At 39.1% G+C, this 12,928-nt stretch overlaps 1 protein-coding gene across 1 annotated transcript; it reads right to left on the reverse strand.

Moving 5' to 3' along the window:
- Nucleotides 1-246: 246 nt before the first annotated feature.
- Nucleotides 247-7,503, reverse strand: LOC131199291 (lysozyme g-like). The gene is made up of 5 exons (XM_058184920.1): nt 7,343-7,503; nt 6,656-6,742; nt 5,074-5,270; nt 4,609-4,747; nt 247-2,346 (listed from the first exon to the last, which is right to left on the reverse strand). The coding sequence occupies exons 1-5, from the start codon at nt 7,473-7,475 to the stop codon at nt 2,213-2,215; spliced, it is 690 nt and encodes a 229-aa protein (XP_058040903.1). The 5' UTR covers nt 7,476-7,503; the 3' UTR covers nt 247-2,212.
- Nucleotides 7,504-12,928: the final 5,425 nt, after the last annotated feature.

A 12,928-nucleotide genomic window follows, 5' to 3' on the forward strand; every position in this document is an offset into this window, starting at 1 on the left:
AATGCTCAATTAATTGTAAATAGGCCATGTTTGGTCCATTTTCATTCCCCCCCCCCCAAATAATTATGAGTTTGTGCCAGTAATTTTACCTCTGTTTGTTTTAGTATTTCTGTTTTGATTGTTTGAGGATCTTCCATTTGTAACTGACCTTCAGAAGGTAGCCTGAAGGTCAGTTACAACCAGATTTGCTCCTACAGACAGATGTATTTCTATATCTTGTTTCATGTCAGCAATTCACTTGAAAGCATTTATATCTGTTTTTTCCCCCTTTCATTTGGGGAAGTTTTCCATTTTCAGACAGAAGTCTTCTTGAATACTATATATGGATGTTCTTGTACCCTGGCATGTACCAAATTTTACTTATCCCATTTCTGATTGGTAACATTTCAGCTGAACTGTTTTGTTTGGAAAATCTCCTTATGTTTAAAGAGATCTGATTCTTCTGACATTTATTTCACCTTTTTTATTGACATAATTTTGTAGGGGTTTTTTTTTATGGGAAATATGAATGTGATTGCTTCCTAGACAATTTATATAGTGTTTGATTGCTAGGAAATCCACATTTAACAGCTTTTAAAGTATTAAAATTAAAGCATGAATGAAGGTCTATTTAGAAGCTGATTGCACATATTTTCAGGTCTACACTTTCTTTCTTTCTTTTCACAGTATATACACAAGGAAGTAGTCCAGAAATAGAATAGAATAGAATTCTTTTTTATTGGCCAAGTGTGATTGGACACACAAGGAATTTGTCTTTGGTGCATATGCTCTCAGTGTACATAAGGAGGATAAAATACATTCATCAAGAATCAAAAGATACAACACTTAGTGAGAGTCAAGGTTATTAATAAGCTATCAAATCATACTAGGAAACAAATAAAAACAATATAAATTGAAAGATATAAGCAACATGGTTATAGTCATAAGTGGGAAGAGATAGATACTAGGAAGGAAGAAAAGAAGAATAGTAATACAGTCTTACTTAGTATGTTATTTGACAGTGTTGTAGGAATTAGTTAAGCAGAATGAGGCATTCGGGGAAAAAATGTCCTTGTGTCTAGTTTTGGTGTGCAGTGTCCTATAGTGTCGTTTTGAGGACAGAAGTTGAAACAATTTATGTCCAGGATGTGAGGGGTCTATAGATATTTGTAGAAATAATGTAGCACATTTCTAATTCATTACTCAAATTTTAAGTCTTATCAGATCTAGTGTATTACTTTGAATTAATTGTTTATCCCCTCATGTGTTAGTTCTATGAATCAATCAATAATGATTGATTGATCACATCAGGGAAAACTGTTACGTGTTGAATATACATTTACCCAGTCTATGTAGATAATGAAAATTGCCCATTACTAAAACATTTATTTTGGATCTGTGATTGATTCTTTTTTCCAACCCATGATGATCTGAGCAATTCTCTTCAACAAGCTAACAGTATGTTTGTGATGCTAATTTACCTTCAGTAATTTTCATTATATTTCCAGTGTAATGTTATGAGCTCACGGAATTCAGGCCAGTTTGTAAATGCAATTTATTTGAACTGCAAAAGGGGAAGCAACATTACACAAGTTGCAGCTAGCTTATAGCTGTCTGTGTAAATTGATTTGAATTACTACAGATGGTGACTCCATGGAGAAGTCCATTTTGACTGTCTCCTAAAAGCAGTATTCCTCCAGATTTCTGTAATGCGTAGTCCTTCAAAGCTAGGCCTTTCAGATTTCCCAGCTTGGCTTAGAGCCTGTGGGAATATAAATTCCTATGCACAAGTAGGCCTCTACAGATGACATAAATGTTTTTCTTTGCAGCCTTGGCTTATTCCATTGGTTGTCACATTCTTTTGTACATTCATTGTGCAGTTTTACCCTGTTCTAAGTCAGTGATTGAAAATATTTTCACATCTTTTCCAAGTTCACCACTAAGGATGACTCACATTAGATGCTGTAGTGTAGATAGGTCCTGTTGATTTTCTTCCACAGACTAAAGTTAAAAGGATATAATAGTGTGGTGGAAGAAAGACCGGGGAGAAAGAGAGTCGCATAATGGGAATAGAAGCTTGCTTGCATTAAATGTAATTGCAATAGCAATATAGCTTTATTTTATGCAGAAATTGGCACAACTTTATTTTTGTAGAATTCAGCAAATAGATCTTGCTAATGTTACATACAAAATTTGGGTAAGGCTGAAATGACAGCATCTTTGTTCTAGACTTTTAATATCCATTTGTTTTGTAAAATTTGGCTCTTGCAACAACATCATTGGCATAGTCATTCTTTGTAGTGCCTATATCCATTCGCTCATAGCTGTGGACATTTTTAGGTCCTGCATTGTAGGCTGAAATTCCACCTATCATTTAAACAGTGAATGGACAAATAAAAGTTACATTAAGTACATAATGTAGCCATTCCTCAACTGCTAAAACAAATTATAAACTGAATCTAGATTGGATTAACCATGCTCCTTATACAAAATAAGTTAAATAGCTGATTAGAGGTAAAGCATGATATTCAGGACAAAAAAAAATTCTTTCTACTTAGTAGAAATAAAAGTTTTGGAATAATTTTGCCTGCAGTAGTTTACAAATGTGCCTCTGAAGGGCTTGTTTCAAATTATATATTCATAAGATTACCACTTTAACATTTTTTAAAGGTTGCTTCTACGAATGCATAATTTCTATTCTTATCAGAAGTTGAGCAGAAGTTTTATTTAAATATACTACTGTAGAAGAGAGAGAATATATTTTGCAATGCATGTATTGTGAAACATAACATTTCTAGCATTTTGCTTTTATACAGATAGTCCTTAATTTACGACTATTCATTCAGGGACCATTCAAAATTAAGATGGTGCTAAACGAAAGAACATATAATTTATACTTGAAGTTACAGTTGCTGCAGTGCTTCTATAGTCATGTGATGAAACTTCAGATGTTTGGCAATCCACCTGCCCTGACCATTGACTGCTGGGAAACCACAACTGGCCCCACCTGCCTGTACTCCCCCCCCCATCCTGCCCTCCTATATCCCTTGGACTTTCCTTCTGTTTGGGTCCCCATAGGCCTTGGAGTCACTTCATATCTGGCTGGGTCCCACAGGCCTTGGTCTGCACCATTGGGATCTCATAGGCCTTGGCTTTGCTTTCTGCCCCACTGGTTACCCTCAGACCTTGGGCTTGCTTCCCACCTTGCTGGGTCCACAGCCTTGGATCTCCTTCCCGTCCTGACATATCTTGTTTCTGTTACCTCTTCCAAATATCACTTTTCTGAAAGAGTACCCAGTGATGTGGAGCTTTCCTAAAGATGCCACCTTTCACCATTCTGGAATTAGGTGTCATTCCGGAAGCAGGGGCATTCTCATGATCTCTCAGAAGAGCAGGATTTGGAAAACTATCCTTTTGACAGATTGTGCACATGGCACTCACTTCCCAAATGATGCAAGGTAGGTCCTCTGTAGGAAGCTCTTTACCCATAAGCTGCATTTTTTTGGAAAGGTGATCTTCAGAAAAGGTAAGTGATGCAAAATGTGAAGGTGGGGAGGAGGCCCAAGAATGTGGGACCCAGCAGGGCAGGAAGCAGATCCAAGTCTTGTGATACAGGTGGGCAGGAAGCAGGCCCAAAGCCTGGGCAGGAAGCTGTGCAAGGTGTACCTTAGGTGGGGAAACCCTGTATGAGCTGGGAAGGTGCTGCAGTGCAGGTGTGGGCTTGAGGCAGGCCTCCAAAGGTATCCTACCTGAGACACCCAACACTGCTTAATGACCCATACAGTTATCTAATGACTACAATAGGAAGAGCCAAGATTGCAGTGGTTGGGCAAGGCAATTAAATGGGCACTTTGCTTAACTGCAACAATTTACAACTAATACTGGGTTCAATTACAGTTGTAAATGGAGGGATTATATGTAACCTGGTTTCTAATCTGAATTATGTGGAAAAATGTTCTTGTCCATCATCAATATGACATCTGATCTGTAGCTATCTACTTTTCCAATAGACTTCCAATTACTAACTACAAATAGTCCCTAATTTATAATCATTCATTTAGTGACCGTTTGAAGTTACAATAGCACTGAAAAAGTGAATGACCATTTTTCATACTTATGACTGTTGAGTATTCACAATGATGAATTTATCACAATTCAGATGTTTGGCAACTGGCATGTATTTATGACAGTTGCAGTGTCCCTGGGTCACCCTTTATGACCTGCTGACAAGCAAAGTCAATGGGGAACAAAAGTGTTACTAACTTAACAATTGCAATCATTTAACAACTGTGGCAAGAAAGGTCATAAATTGAGGCAAAAGTCAATCGTCTTACTTAACAGTAGAAATTTGGGGCTCAATTGTGGTTGTAGATAAATGGCCGCCTGTACTAGGTGAATAATAAAATAATAAAAAAAAAGATTGGTTGGCAACAAAAACTATTTTATCATAAATGAATGCTATATTTCCTTTCTAAAGATCTCATCTTTGGTTGGGAATTTTCTATTTTCTTCTTCAAACTAGAGAACCATTATCACATGGTATAAATACTGAGTCACATGGAAAAATGATATGAAGGATCTGGACATAAAACGGATTCTATGTAGATTTTAGTAGAGTGATGTTCATACCTTTGAGCTGCTGTTCATTTGTCCATGATGGAAATTTTTTTTTAATCTCCTCTATCATGCTACAAAGAATGAGAGCCCCCTGAGTAATGTGTTCCTCACTGTCCCAGGTGCCAACTAATTTATGATATCTTTTATCCACCTGAAAAATGAAATGCCTTTATTATGTAATAATTATTCCTATGATTATGTTATGCTAGGATAGTTCAATTGCTTTACAAGCTAATAATAAAAAAATACAGATCAGTTACCAAAAGATACGTACAGTCAGAACATGGGAAAGATACTATAAAGAGGAGGGCAGAGAGTGAATTTAGGGAGAAATGGGAAAACTTTCTATTATACAAGGTTGTATTTTGCTTGGGGACAATTATAATCACACCTTATAATTACTCCAGGATACCTTTGCTTAGAATCTGTTGAACATTGGGCATTGTGTGTTTCTTAATTTATAACAAAAGTCTTTACCTGCATTAATCCAAATCCATTTCCATGGTCACCCCAACCATCTTCTAGGATAGTTCCAGCATGTGATTCTCGAGATATTATAGCAGCAATCACAGCTGCATCAATATTTGTTTTTTCACTGATATGCTTAATCTTCATTTTATACTTCTCTAGATTGTTTAGATCTCTCCTTGCAATTATTTTTGAAGCCTCAACCCCTTGCAGAGGGAAAAAAGCAAACATGAGAAATGTGCTTCTGATTAAAAATAACAGTTGGAATTAAACTAAACAGAACAGCTTATGTTTACCCTGTTTCCCTGAAAATAAGACATTCCCTGATAATAAGCCCAATCAGGCTTTTGAGCGCATGCCCAAAAATAAGCCCTCCCTGAAAATATTTAAACGTATGCGTAGCTGGTCCCCATTTCCTTTGGTTTCCTCCAAGTGCTTATTTCGGGGTTCAAAAAAATATAAGACGGTCTTATTTTCTGGAAAACATGGGTAAGAATGTGATCAAATAGGAAGCCCATCTGCATAATGGCCAAGGTGTCACTGATGTATACTATTGATGGGTTTATCAGTAACTTTGTTAAAAATTCTAGTTTCTGGAAAACTAAAGTACTTCATGAACATAGCCATTGCTTTCTTCAAAAAAAGTTTCAGTTTCTCAATCTAATCCACATTTCTAGCAATGTTCCATTCTAGCATCTGAATTAACTACAATGAAAACTCTTCATTTTTGAAATTAAAGTAAATGCTGCCACCTAGATGACCATCAAAGACCATCAAAGAACTGATGATTTTACCTTGTTGGGTAATGAAACAACCAAGCCTAGAGCACATCAAGGACACCGTGGCCAATTTAGTGTAATGGGTAAGTTAGAAACCGGAAGAGTTATAGTCCTGCCTTAATCATCAGAGCTAGATGATTGAGTCACTCTTAACCTTAGAAAGAAGGCAATGGCAAACCACTTCCAAATTCTTGCCAAAGAACTGCAGGTATTTGTGAGTTAAAAAACTTGACTTGAAGGCACACAAACACAAAAAGAGCAACAAATATGTATTACATTTATTGTGTAAGTGGGAAAAAAAGGAAGCAGAACAAAATAATACATTTGCAGAAAGGACAACAGCCAACAACTCAGTGGTTCTTATGGCAAAAGTAGGGGTGGGGGAAAGATATTAAAGGAAAGAATAAAAATGAGGAAAAAAGCAAACAAGTAATGTTCAGAAACCATAGCAAGGACTATAGATTGGACCACATCATGAAGAAGTAAGATTAAATGCCATGGAAAAATTCTCTCAATTCTTATTCCTAAGAGGAGACAGAAACCCTTAGTTGTTTTAAGAATATGGTCCTATTGCTGTAGGGATATAATTGTGCAATTATATATATATTGTTATAAAGCAAATCTAATCACTGTGTTTAGACTATTTGTAAGGTTGCAATAAACATCAATTTTTTTCCAAAGAAGAAAAGAAGAAACTATATTCTGTTAAGGAACATACAGACTTAAGACATTGAACAGAAAAGAGAAAGAACATTTACATTATATCAATACTAACAACATTTTTAGTATATTCAGATGTAGGTTAATCTTACCCCCAAACTCCAAGCCTTCTTGTTTTCCGGTTTCAAGAGAAGCTCCAGTGGTATCCACATCCATTATGTTACCGTAATAAGAATGAGCTGTTATAGAGGCATCAAATTACTGTCTGGTCACAAAATGTATTAGGCAATCTATTGCAAAGGAATTCTATTTTGCTTGTCCTGATCAATAGTCCTGATCTAAATAAGAAGCATATATAACTATATATAAAATTAAAACTCTTGTGTCTGTAACCTTTGGGTGACATGAGGCAAGATAGAACAAAACTTTTTGAATCAAGGTACCTCAAATGGGCTAACTTACAGGATTTATGACCTATGACTCCCATGGTATTGAAATTTGGCAAATTTTATAAAACATGACATAAAAGTTATAAAGTATATATCCTTTTCTATAGATTGAACCATTTTCCAACACAGTAAGGGAGATTTACGTTACTGCTCCCAGTTTGCTATGGTTGCTAGGAATCATAACACTGCACTCTAAATTAAGAAGAATGGTGGTGCAGGGGGACCTTAAAAGAAGGAAGAAAAAATATTAATGCTTTACTAAGCTCAAAATTAGCCATTAATGTACACAACTTTATAAATACTTTTGGCAAAATTAGACCACTCACCTAACCCTCATCCTGACCACTGCCTACAACCCATTACATATTTTATAAGAAATAAAATAAATACCTTCCATGATTCTCTGTTGTCTGCAGTCACTTTCAATACTATGTTGAACAAAGAAAAGGAGGTCATGTAGTTTCACTTTCAAAATGAATTTAGCTGACCAAAACAGGATGTTGCAACACTTGGGAAATAACATACCGTAATTATATTTCAGGAAAGTACCAATCAAAGGGGATTGCCACATACCTGACTGGTTTTCTTGAGATAATAGCAATCCATGTTCATTGTACATATTTTTAGTTGCACAGATTTTTCTTAATAGGATTCATGAATATTTAATTCTTTGGAAAATTACTCTGAAAATAGTATTCTATTGGAAAGTTTGTCTGGAAGTCAGACTTATGTCTTTAAAACTATTAATATGTAATGATTGTTTTAAGGATTTCTCCAGACTTCAAACTGAATTTGACCTTCCCAATGCACAGTAGCAGAAATTTAAATTTAACTGTGTTTTAATGTATGAGCCCTATGCTTTGGCCACTTCAAAGGCACCTGAAATGCTCTCCTGTGGAATCTATGACAAAAGTAAAACTTACATATCTTTATGTTTTGCAGACATCATTCTGGCAAGGCTGCTGCAGAGCATTCAAAAATATGGATCACCTTGCAGTATTTATAGTTATGTGGAATTTGAATTCTGTTAGGTTGGTTGGTGACTGAAGGTTTGGGGGAACCGAACACAGGTCAAATTTGAACCATGTATACAGTAACTGCACCACAGCACATGAAAACAGCTGCATAAAAACCTTCATTAATGGTATGAAAACATACTGCAGCTCATAAAAGCAAAATTCAAATATTTATTTATTTATTTATTTATTTATTTATTTTATTTGATTTTTATACCGCCCTTCTCCCGAAGGACTCAGGGCGGTGTACAGGCAGAAGTAAAAAAGACAATACAATATACAATTTAAAATGTAAATTAAAAAACTTATTATAATTAGCCCGAAACTTTAAAATATATAAAAAACTAAAATCCCATTTAAAATTGATATTAAAAATTTAAGAAATTTAAAAGACCGATAAAATTCAAGCCAGCCCCGCGCGAATGAAAAGATGTGTCTTCAGTTCGCGGCGGAAGGTCCGAAGGTCAGGTATTTGGCGTAAACCCGGGGGAAGCTCGTTCCAGAGTGTGGGAGCCCCCACAGAGAAGGACCTTCCCCTGGGGGCCGCCAGCCGGCATTGCTTGGCGGACGGCACCCTGAGAAGTCCCTCTCTGTGAGAGCGTACGGGTCGGTGGGAGGCATGAGGTAACAGCAGGCGGTCCCGTAAGTACCCAGGCCCTAAGCCATGGAGCGCTTTAAAGGTCATAACCAAAACCTTAAAGTGCACTCGAAAGGCCACAGGTAGCCAGTGCAGTCTGCGTAGGAGCGGTGTTACGTGGGAGCTATGAGTAGCTCCCTCTATCACCCGCGCAGCTGCATTCTGGACTAACTGAAGCCTCCGAGTGCACCTCAAGGGGAGTCCCATGTAGAGAGCATTACAATAATCCAAGTGAGAGGTAACGAGCGCATGAGTGACTGTGCACAGGGCATCCCGATCAAGGAAGGGGCGCAACTGCCGAACCAGGCGAACCTGGTGGAAGGCCCTCCTGGAGACGGCCGTCAAATGATCTTCAAACGACAGCTGTTCATCCAGGAGGACACCTAAGTTGCGCACCCTATCCTTTGGGGCCAATAACTCGCCTCCAACAGTCTTACATATCTGTTGTACAACAACAGTTGTACATATCTGTACAACATATTTACTAAGAACAACTACCTGCATGCCTTTCATCAAAACATATAATATGTTCTGTTCTGAAGCATATTGTCTCTGGTATGACATCCATGGAATATCCTGAACTTAGGTAATCATTCCAAGGTGGGGACTTAGATACAAACTAAAGAACTGAAAGACACCGTGAGAGCGACCACAAGGACACTTGTATATATAAGAAATAGGTCAGAATTTGCCAGATTACTCCGGCCACTAGGCATGACTATAAAAGGTAAAGGAGTCCCTGCAGGTTATACTCAGCTAGTCATAGCCAACTTTGGGGGAGATCTTTGGGGGAAATCGCCATGACCAGCTTGCCATGGCTGACTCACCATGGCCAATTTACCATGGCCAACTCATAATGGGATAAAAGTTATCAAAGGAATTGCGGAATAGAATCATTAAAAAAAGGATGCGAAAGGATGGACAGAATGAAATGTGAATGACAAAAATTTAAATATTTTTTTATTTTAAATAATTAAATTGAATTAATTGTCCAATGTGAGTTGACCATGGCGAGTTGTCCTGCAGCGAGTTGGCCATGGCAAATTAGTTGTGGCGAGTTGTCCCATTCCACTTCAGGTGTAGTGTCAGTTCAAAAGCAGTATCAAATCTGTTTTGTCACATTGAATAGTTCAGCTTTTTTGCTCCTGTCTCAGCTACAGTTAATTGAAAGTGTGTAAAGCTGGGTTTATTATTGTTATATTTTAAATGCTGTGGCTCTGTTTCCCAATGCAAGGATATTTTTGTTTCACTCTCCAACTCTTTAATTTTAGATCCTGTTAAGAGAAGTACTAGCTTCAGACTTTAGGTTCAATAATCCAGGCCAGGGATGTCAAACTCAATTTCATTGAGAGCCTCATCAGGGTTGAGTTTGACCTTGGATGGCTGTGTGTGTGTGTGTGACCGGGGTGGGCTTGGTCATGGTGGGCATGGCTGTGGTGGATGCTTGACACAAGCTCAAGATGCATTTTTCCCCCTTCTTTCTTTCCACAGTTTTTTACTATAACCATTTTCTTGTCTTTTCTACCAGATATTACTGGCAAATATTTATTACTTATTTTTCATATGCCACTAAACTTTTTATTTCTAAATTTATACCCCACTATTTAATAGTACCGTATATACTCGAGTATAAGCCGAGTTTTTCAGCACGTTTTTTGTGCTGAAAAGCGCCCCCTCGGCTTATACTCGAGTCTACCCTTGCAGCTGGGCCGGCAGGACGAGCCCAAATGCTGCCGGCATGCTTTGCCAGCTCGGCCGGCTCGTTTGGGCGCGGCTGGCCTCGGCGCTCCCGCCGCTTTTTGATGGTGGCGGGGGGGGGGGCCGGCGGAGGGGGGGGGGGGCAGAGGGGGCGTTCGACATTTTCGCCCCCCTCTCACTCGTCCTCCTCTTGCCCGCAGTGGGGGCGGAGGGGGCGTTTGTCACTCTCGCCCTCCTCTCACTCGCCCTCCTCTCGCCCTCAGAGGGGGCGGAGGGGGCGTTTGTCACGAATACATCCCAATAAAATGCAAAGGTTTCAAAGCATGTTTTGGAAAAGCAGCGAGGGATGGGGGGAGAATGCTGCCTTGAATGTGAAAGAAACGTGGAAAACTCCAACTACAGTATAAAAAAAAAACATTTGCACTCAGTACTTTTTATTTTATTTTATTTTTTGCCAAGTTTTCCCCAGGTTTTTTTTTTCCCCCTATGGAAATTGGGGAGGTGGGGAGAAAGAGGTGAAAAAGAAAAGCCTCTTGGAAAGCGGAGAAATACGGCAAGAACAAACGATTTCTCCCCCCCGCCCCTCCCGGCGCTGTCCTTCTCTCCCGCCAGTCACACGGTTCAGTTTTTTTTCAGGCTAACTATACTTTGCGTTTCACTCCCCCGAGTGAACATTGTAACCCAGATCACCCGAGACTTGCTCGTAAACAGCGAGCAAAATTACGGTAATCTCCTCTGCCAAATCTATTCCCAAACCCTCCCCCCCCAACACCTCCGCTCCGCAAAGGCAAGAAATGAACGCCGAATCCGAGAGGGGGGCAGGAGGAGGAGGAGGAGGAGGAGAGATGGGGGCATTGCAAGCTAGGGTGGGAAGAAGGAGGAGGAAGAAGAAGGGAGGCAAAAGAAACCGACCCTCGCGCAGATCAGCAAATTAGCTTTCCTTCTCCAAACCAATTTTTTTTTAAAAAAAAAACCCGTTCTACCCAGAGCAAATGGCAAATAAGCAGCCCGTTTTGAGTCTGATTATTGTTTCGCGGTGGTTGCCCTCTCTGATCTCCTTGTACATGACAAGGCACCTCTAACCCAGCGCTTTGTGTTTGTTATTGGTAATTCTCCTCTCCCTTCTTCCATTGGAGTCCTCTCCCCTTCCTTTCCGAACGGGGCGGGCGATTTACCTTCTCTGCCTCTTTTATTTTCCTGGAGGTGGAGGTGTATTCCTAAGGATGCCTTCAGTGCTGGGGAAGGAGCCGATCCATGGAGGGAGGGGCGACACTGCCGAGAAGCCGCTGCTTACAGAGAGCGAAAGAGCCAGGGAGACCTTGGCATAGGTGGGCGGCTGGTGTAAGGAAGGAAAAGAAAAGAAAAGGGGGAGTGAAAATAAGAGCAGTCCGAGCTCTGAACTGGGGAACGAGAAGGAAAGAAAGAGGGAGAGAGAGTAAGGACTGCCACTGGGGTCAGGGAGCAGAGCACCAGGAAACAGGGCGGCCAACGCGCGCATACTACACACACACAAACACAGAGCCAGCTCCTCCCTGCCGCTGTTGAATCTTACTTCACCGCACTGAGTCCTTCGGGAGAAGGGCGGTATAATAATAATGATAATAATAATGATAATGATAATAATAATAATAATAATGATGATGATGATGATGATGATAATGATAATAATGATAATGATAATGATAATAATAATAATAATAATAATAATAATGATAATGATGATGATGATGATAATGATAATAATGATAATGATAATAATAATAATGATGATGATGATGATAATGATAATAATGATAATGATAATAATAATAATAATAATGATGATGATGATGATGATGATGATGATGATGATGATGATGATAATGATGATAATGATAATGATAATAATAATAATAATAATAATAATAATAATAATAATATTCAGCCGTGCTTCGCTTTGATGGCAGCCTGACGAAATGGGGGCAGGGGATACATACACGGTTAGGGAAAAATAACAAAACAACGTTTTGGGCTCAATTGCAGTCTTAAATTGAGGACTACTTGCAATTTGAACCTTATTGGACACTTCATTCCTGGAGGGTTTTTAAAGAACAGACTGGACAATCCTTTGTCTGAAACAGTATAGGATCTCTTGCTTGAGGAGTGGGGACTGGACTAGAAGATCACTGTTAGTTTGGGATATGTTCAGAGCCCACACATCTGATGACATAAAAAAATTGGCAAAGTCATCTCAAGTCACTTTGGCCGTTATTCCAGGTGGGCTTACATCTGTATTGCAGCCCCTAGATGTCAGTTTAAATAAACCTTTCAAGGACCGTGTGCGAAGGATGTGGCATGAATGGATGACATCTGGTCAAGCTCGTCTGACAAAAGTTGGAAATCTGAGAAAGCCAGACATAGAACTAATAGCACAGTGGGTTCGTGATGCATGGGAAGATATTCCAGAGGACATGGTGCAACGTGCCTTCAAGAAATGTGGCATTAGTAATGCTATGGATGGCAGTGAAGACAGCGCATTGTATGAGAGTGACAGCAGTGATGATGACGACTGTGAACTCAGTGATGACGACAACGTATATGCGGATAACATCACAGAAGCTGAAGTAGCTGAAGCTCTGTTTGGAC

The sequence above is a fragment of the Ahaetulla prasina genome, chromosome 5 (genome assembly GCF_028640845.1).
Source record: "Ahaetulla prasina isolate Xishuangbanna chromosome 5, ASM2864084v1, whole genome shotgun sequence".
NCBI classification, from domain to species: domain Eukaryota; kingdom Metazoa; phylum Chordata; class Lepidosauria; order Squamata; family Colubridae; genus Ahaetulla; species Ahaetulla prasina.

Coding starts and splice junctions, on each gene's coding strand:
- LOC131199291 (XM_058184920.1), bottom strand. CDS start 7,475: ATGTTATTTCCCAAGTGTTGCAACATCCTGTTTTGGTCAGCTAAATTC. Junction 4,748..5,073: donor ATGGATTTGGATTAATGCAG/GTAAAGACTTTT, acceptor TTCATTTTTCAG/GTGGATAAAAGATATCATAA. Junction 2,347..4,608: donor AAATGAACAGCAGCTCAAAG/GTATGAACATCA, acceptor TTTAAATGATAG/GTGGAATTTCAGCCTACAAT.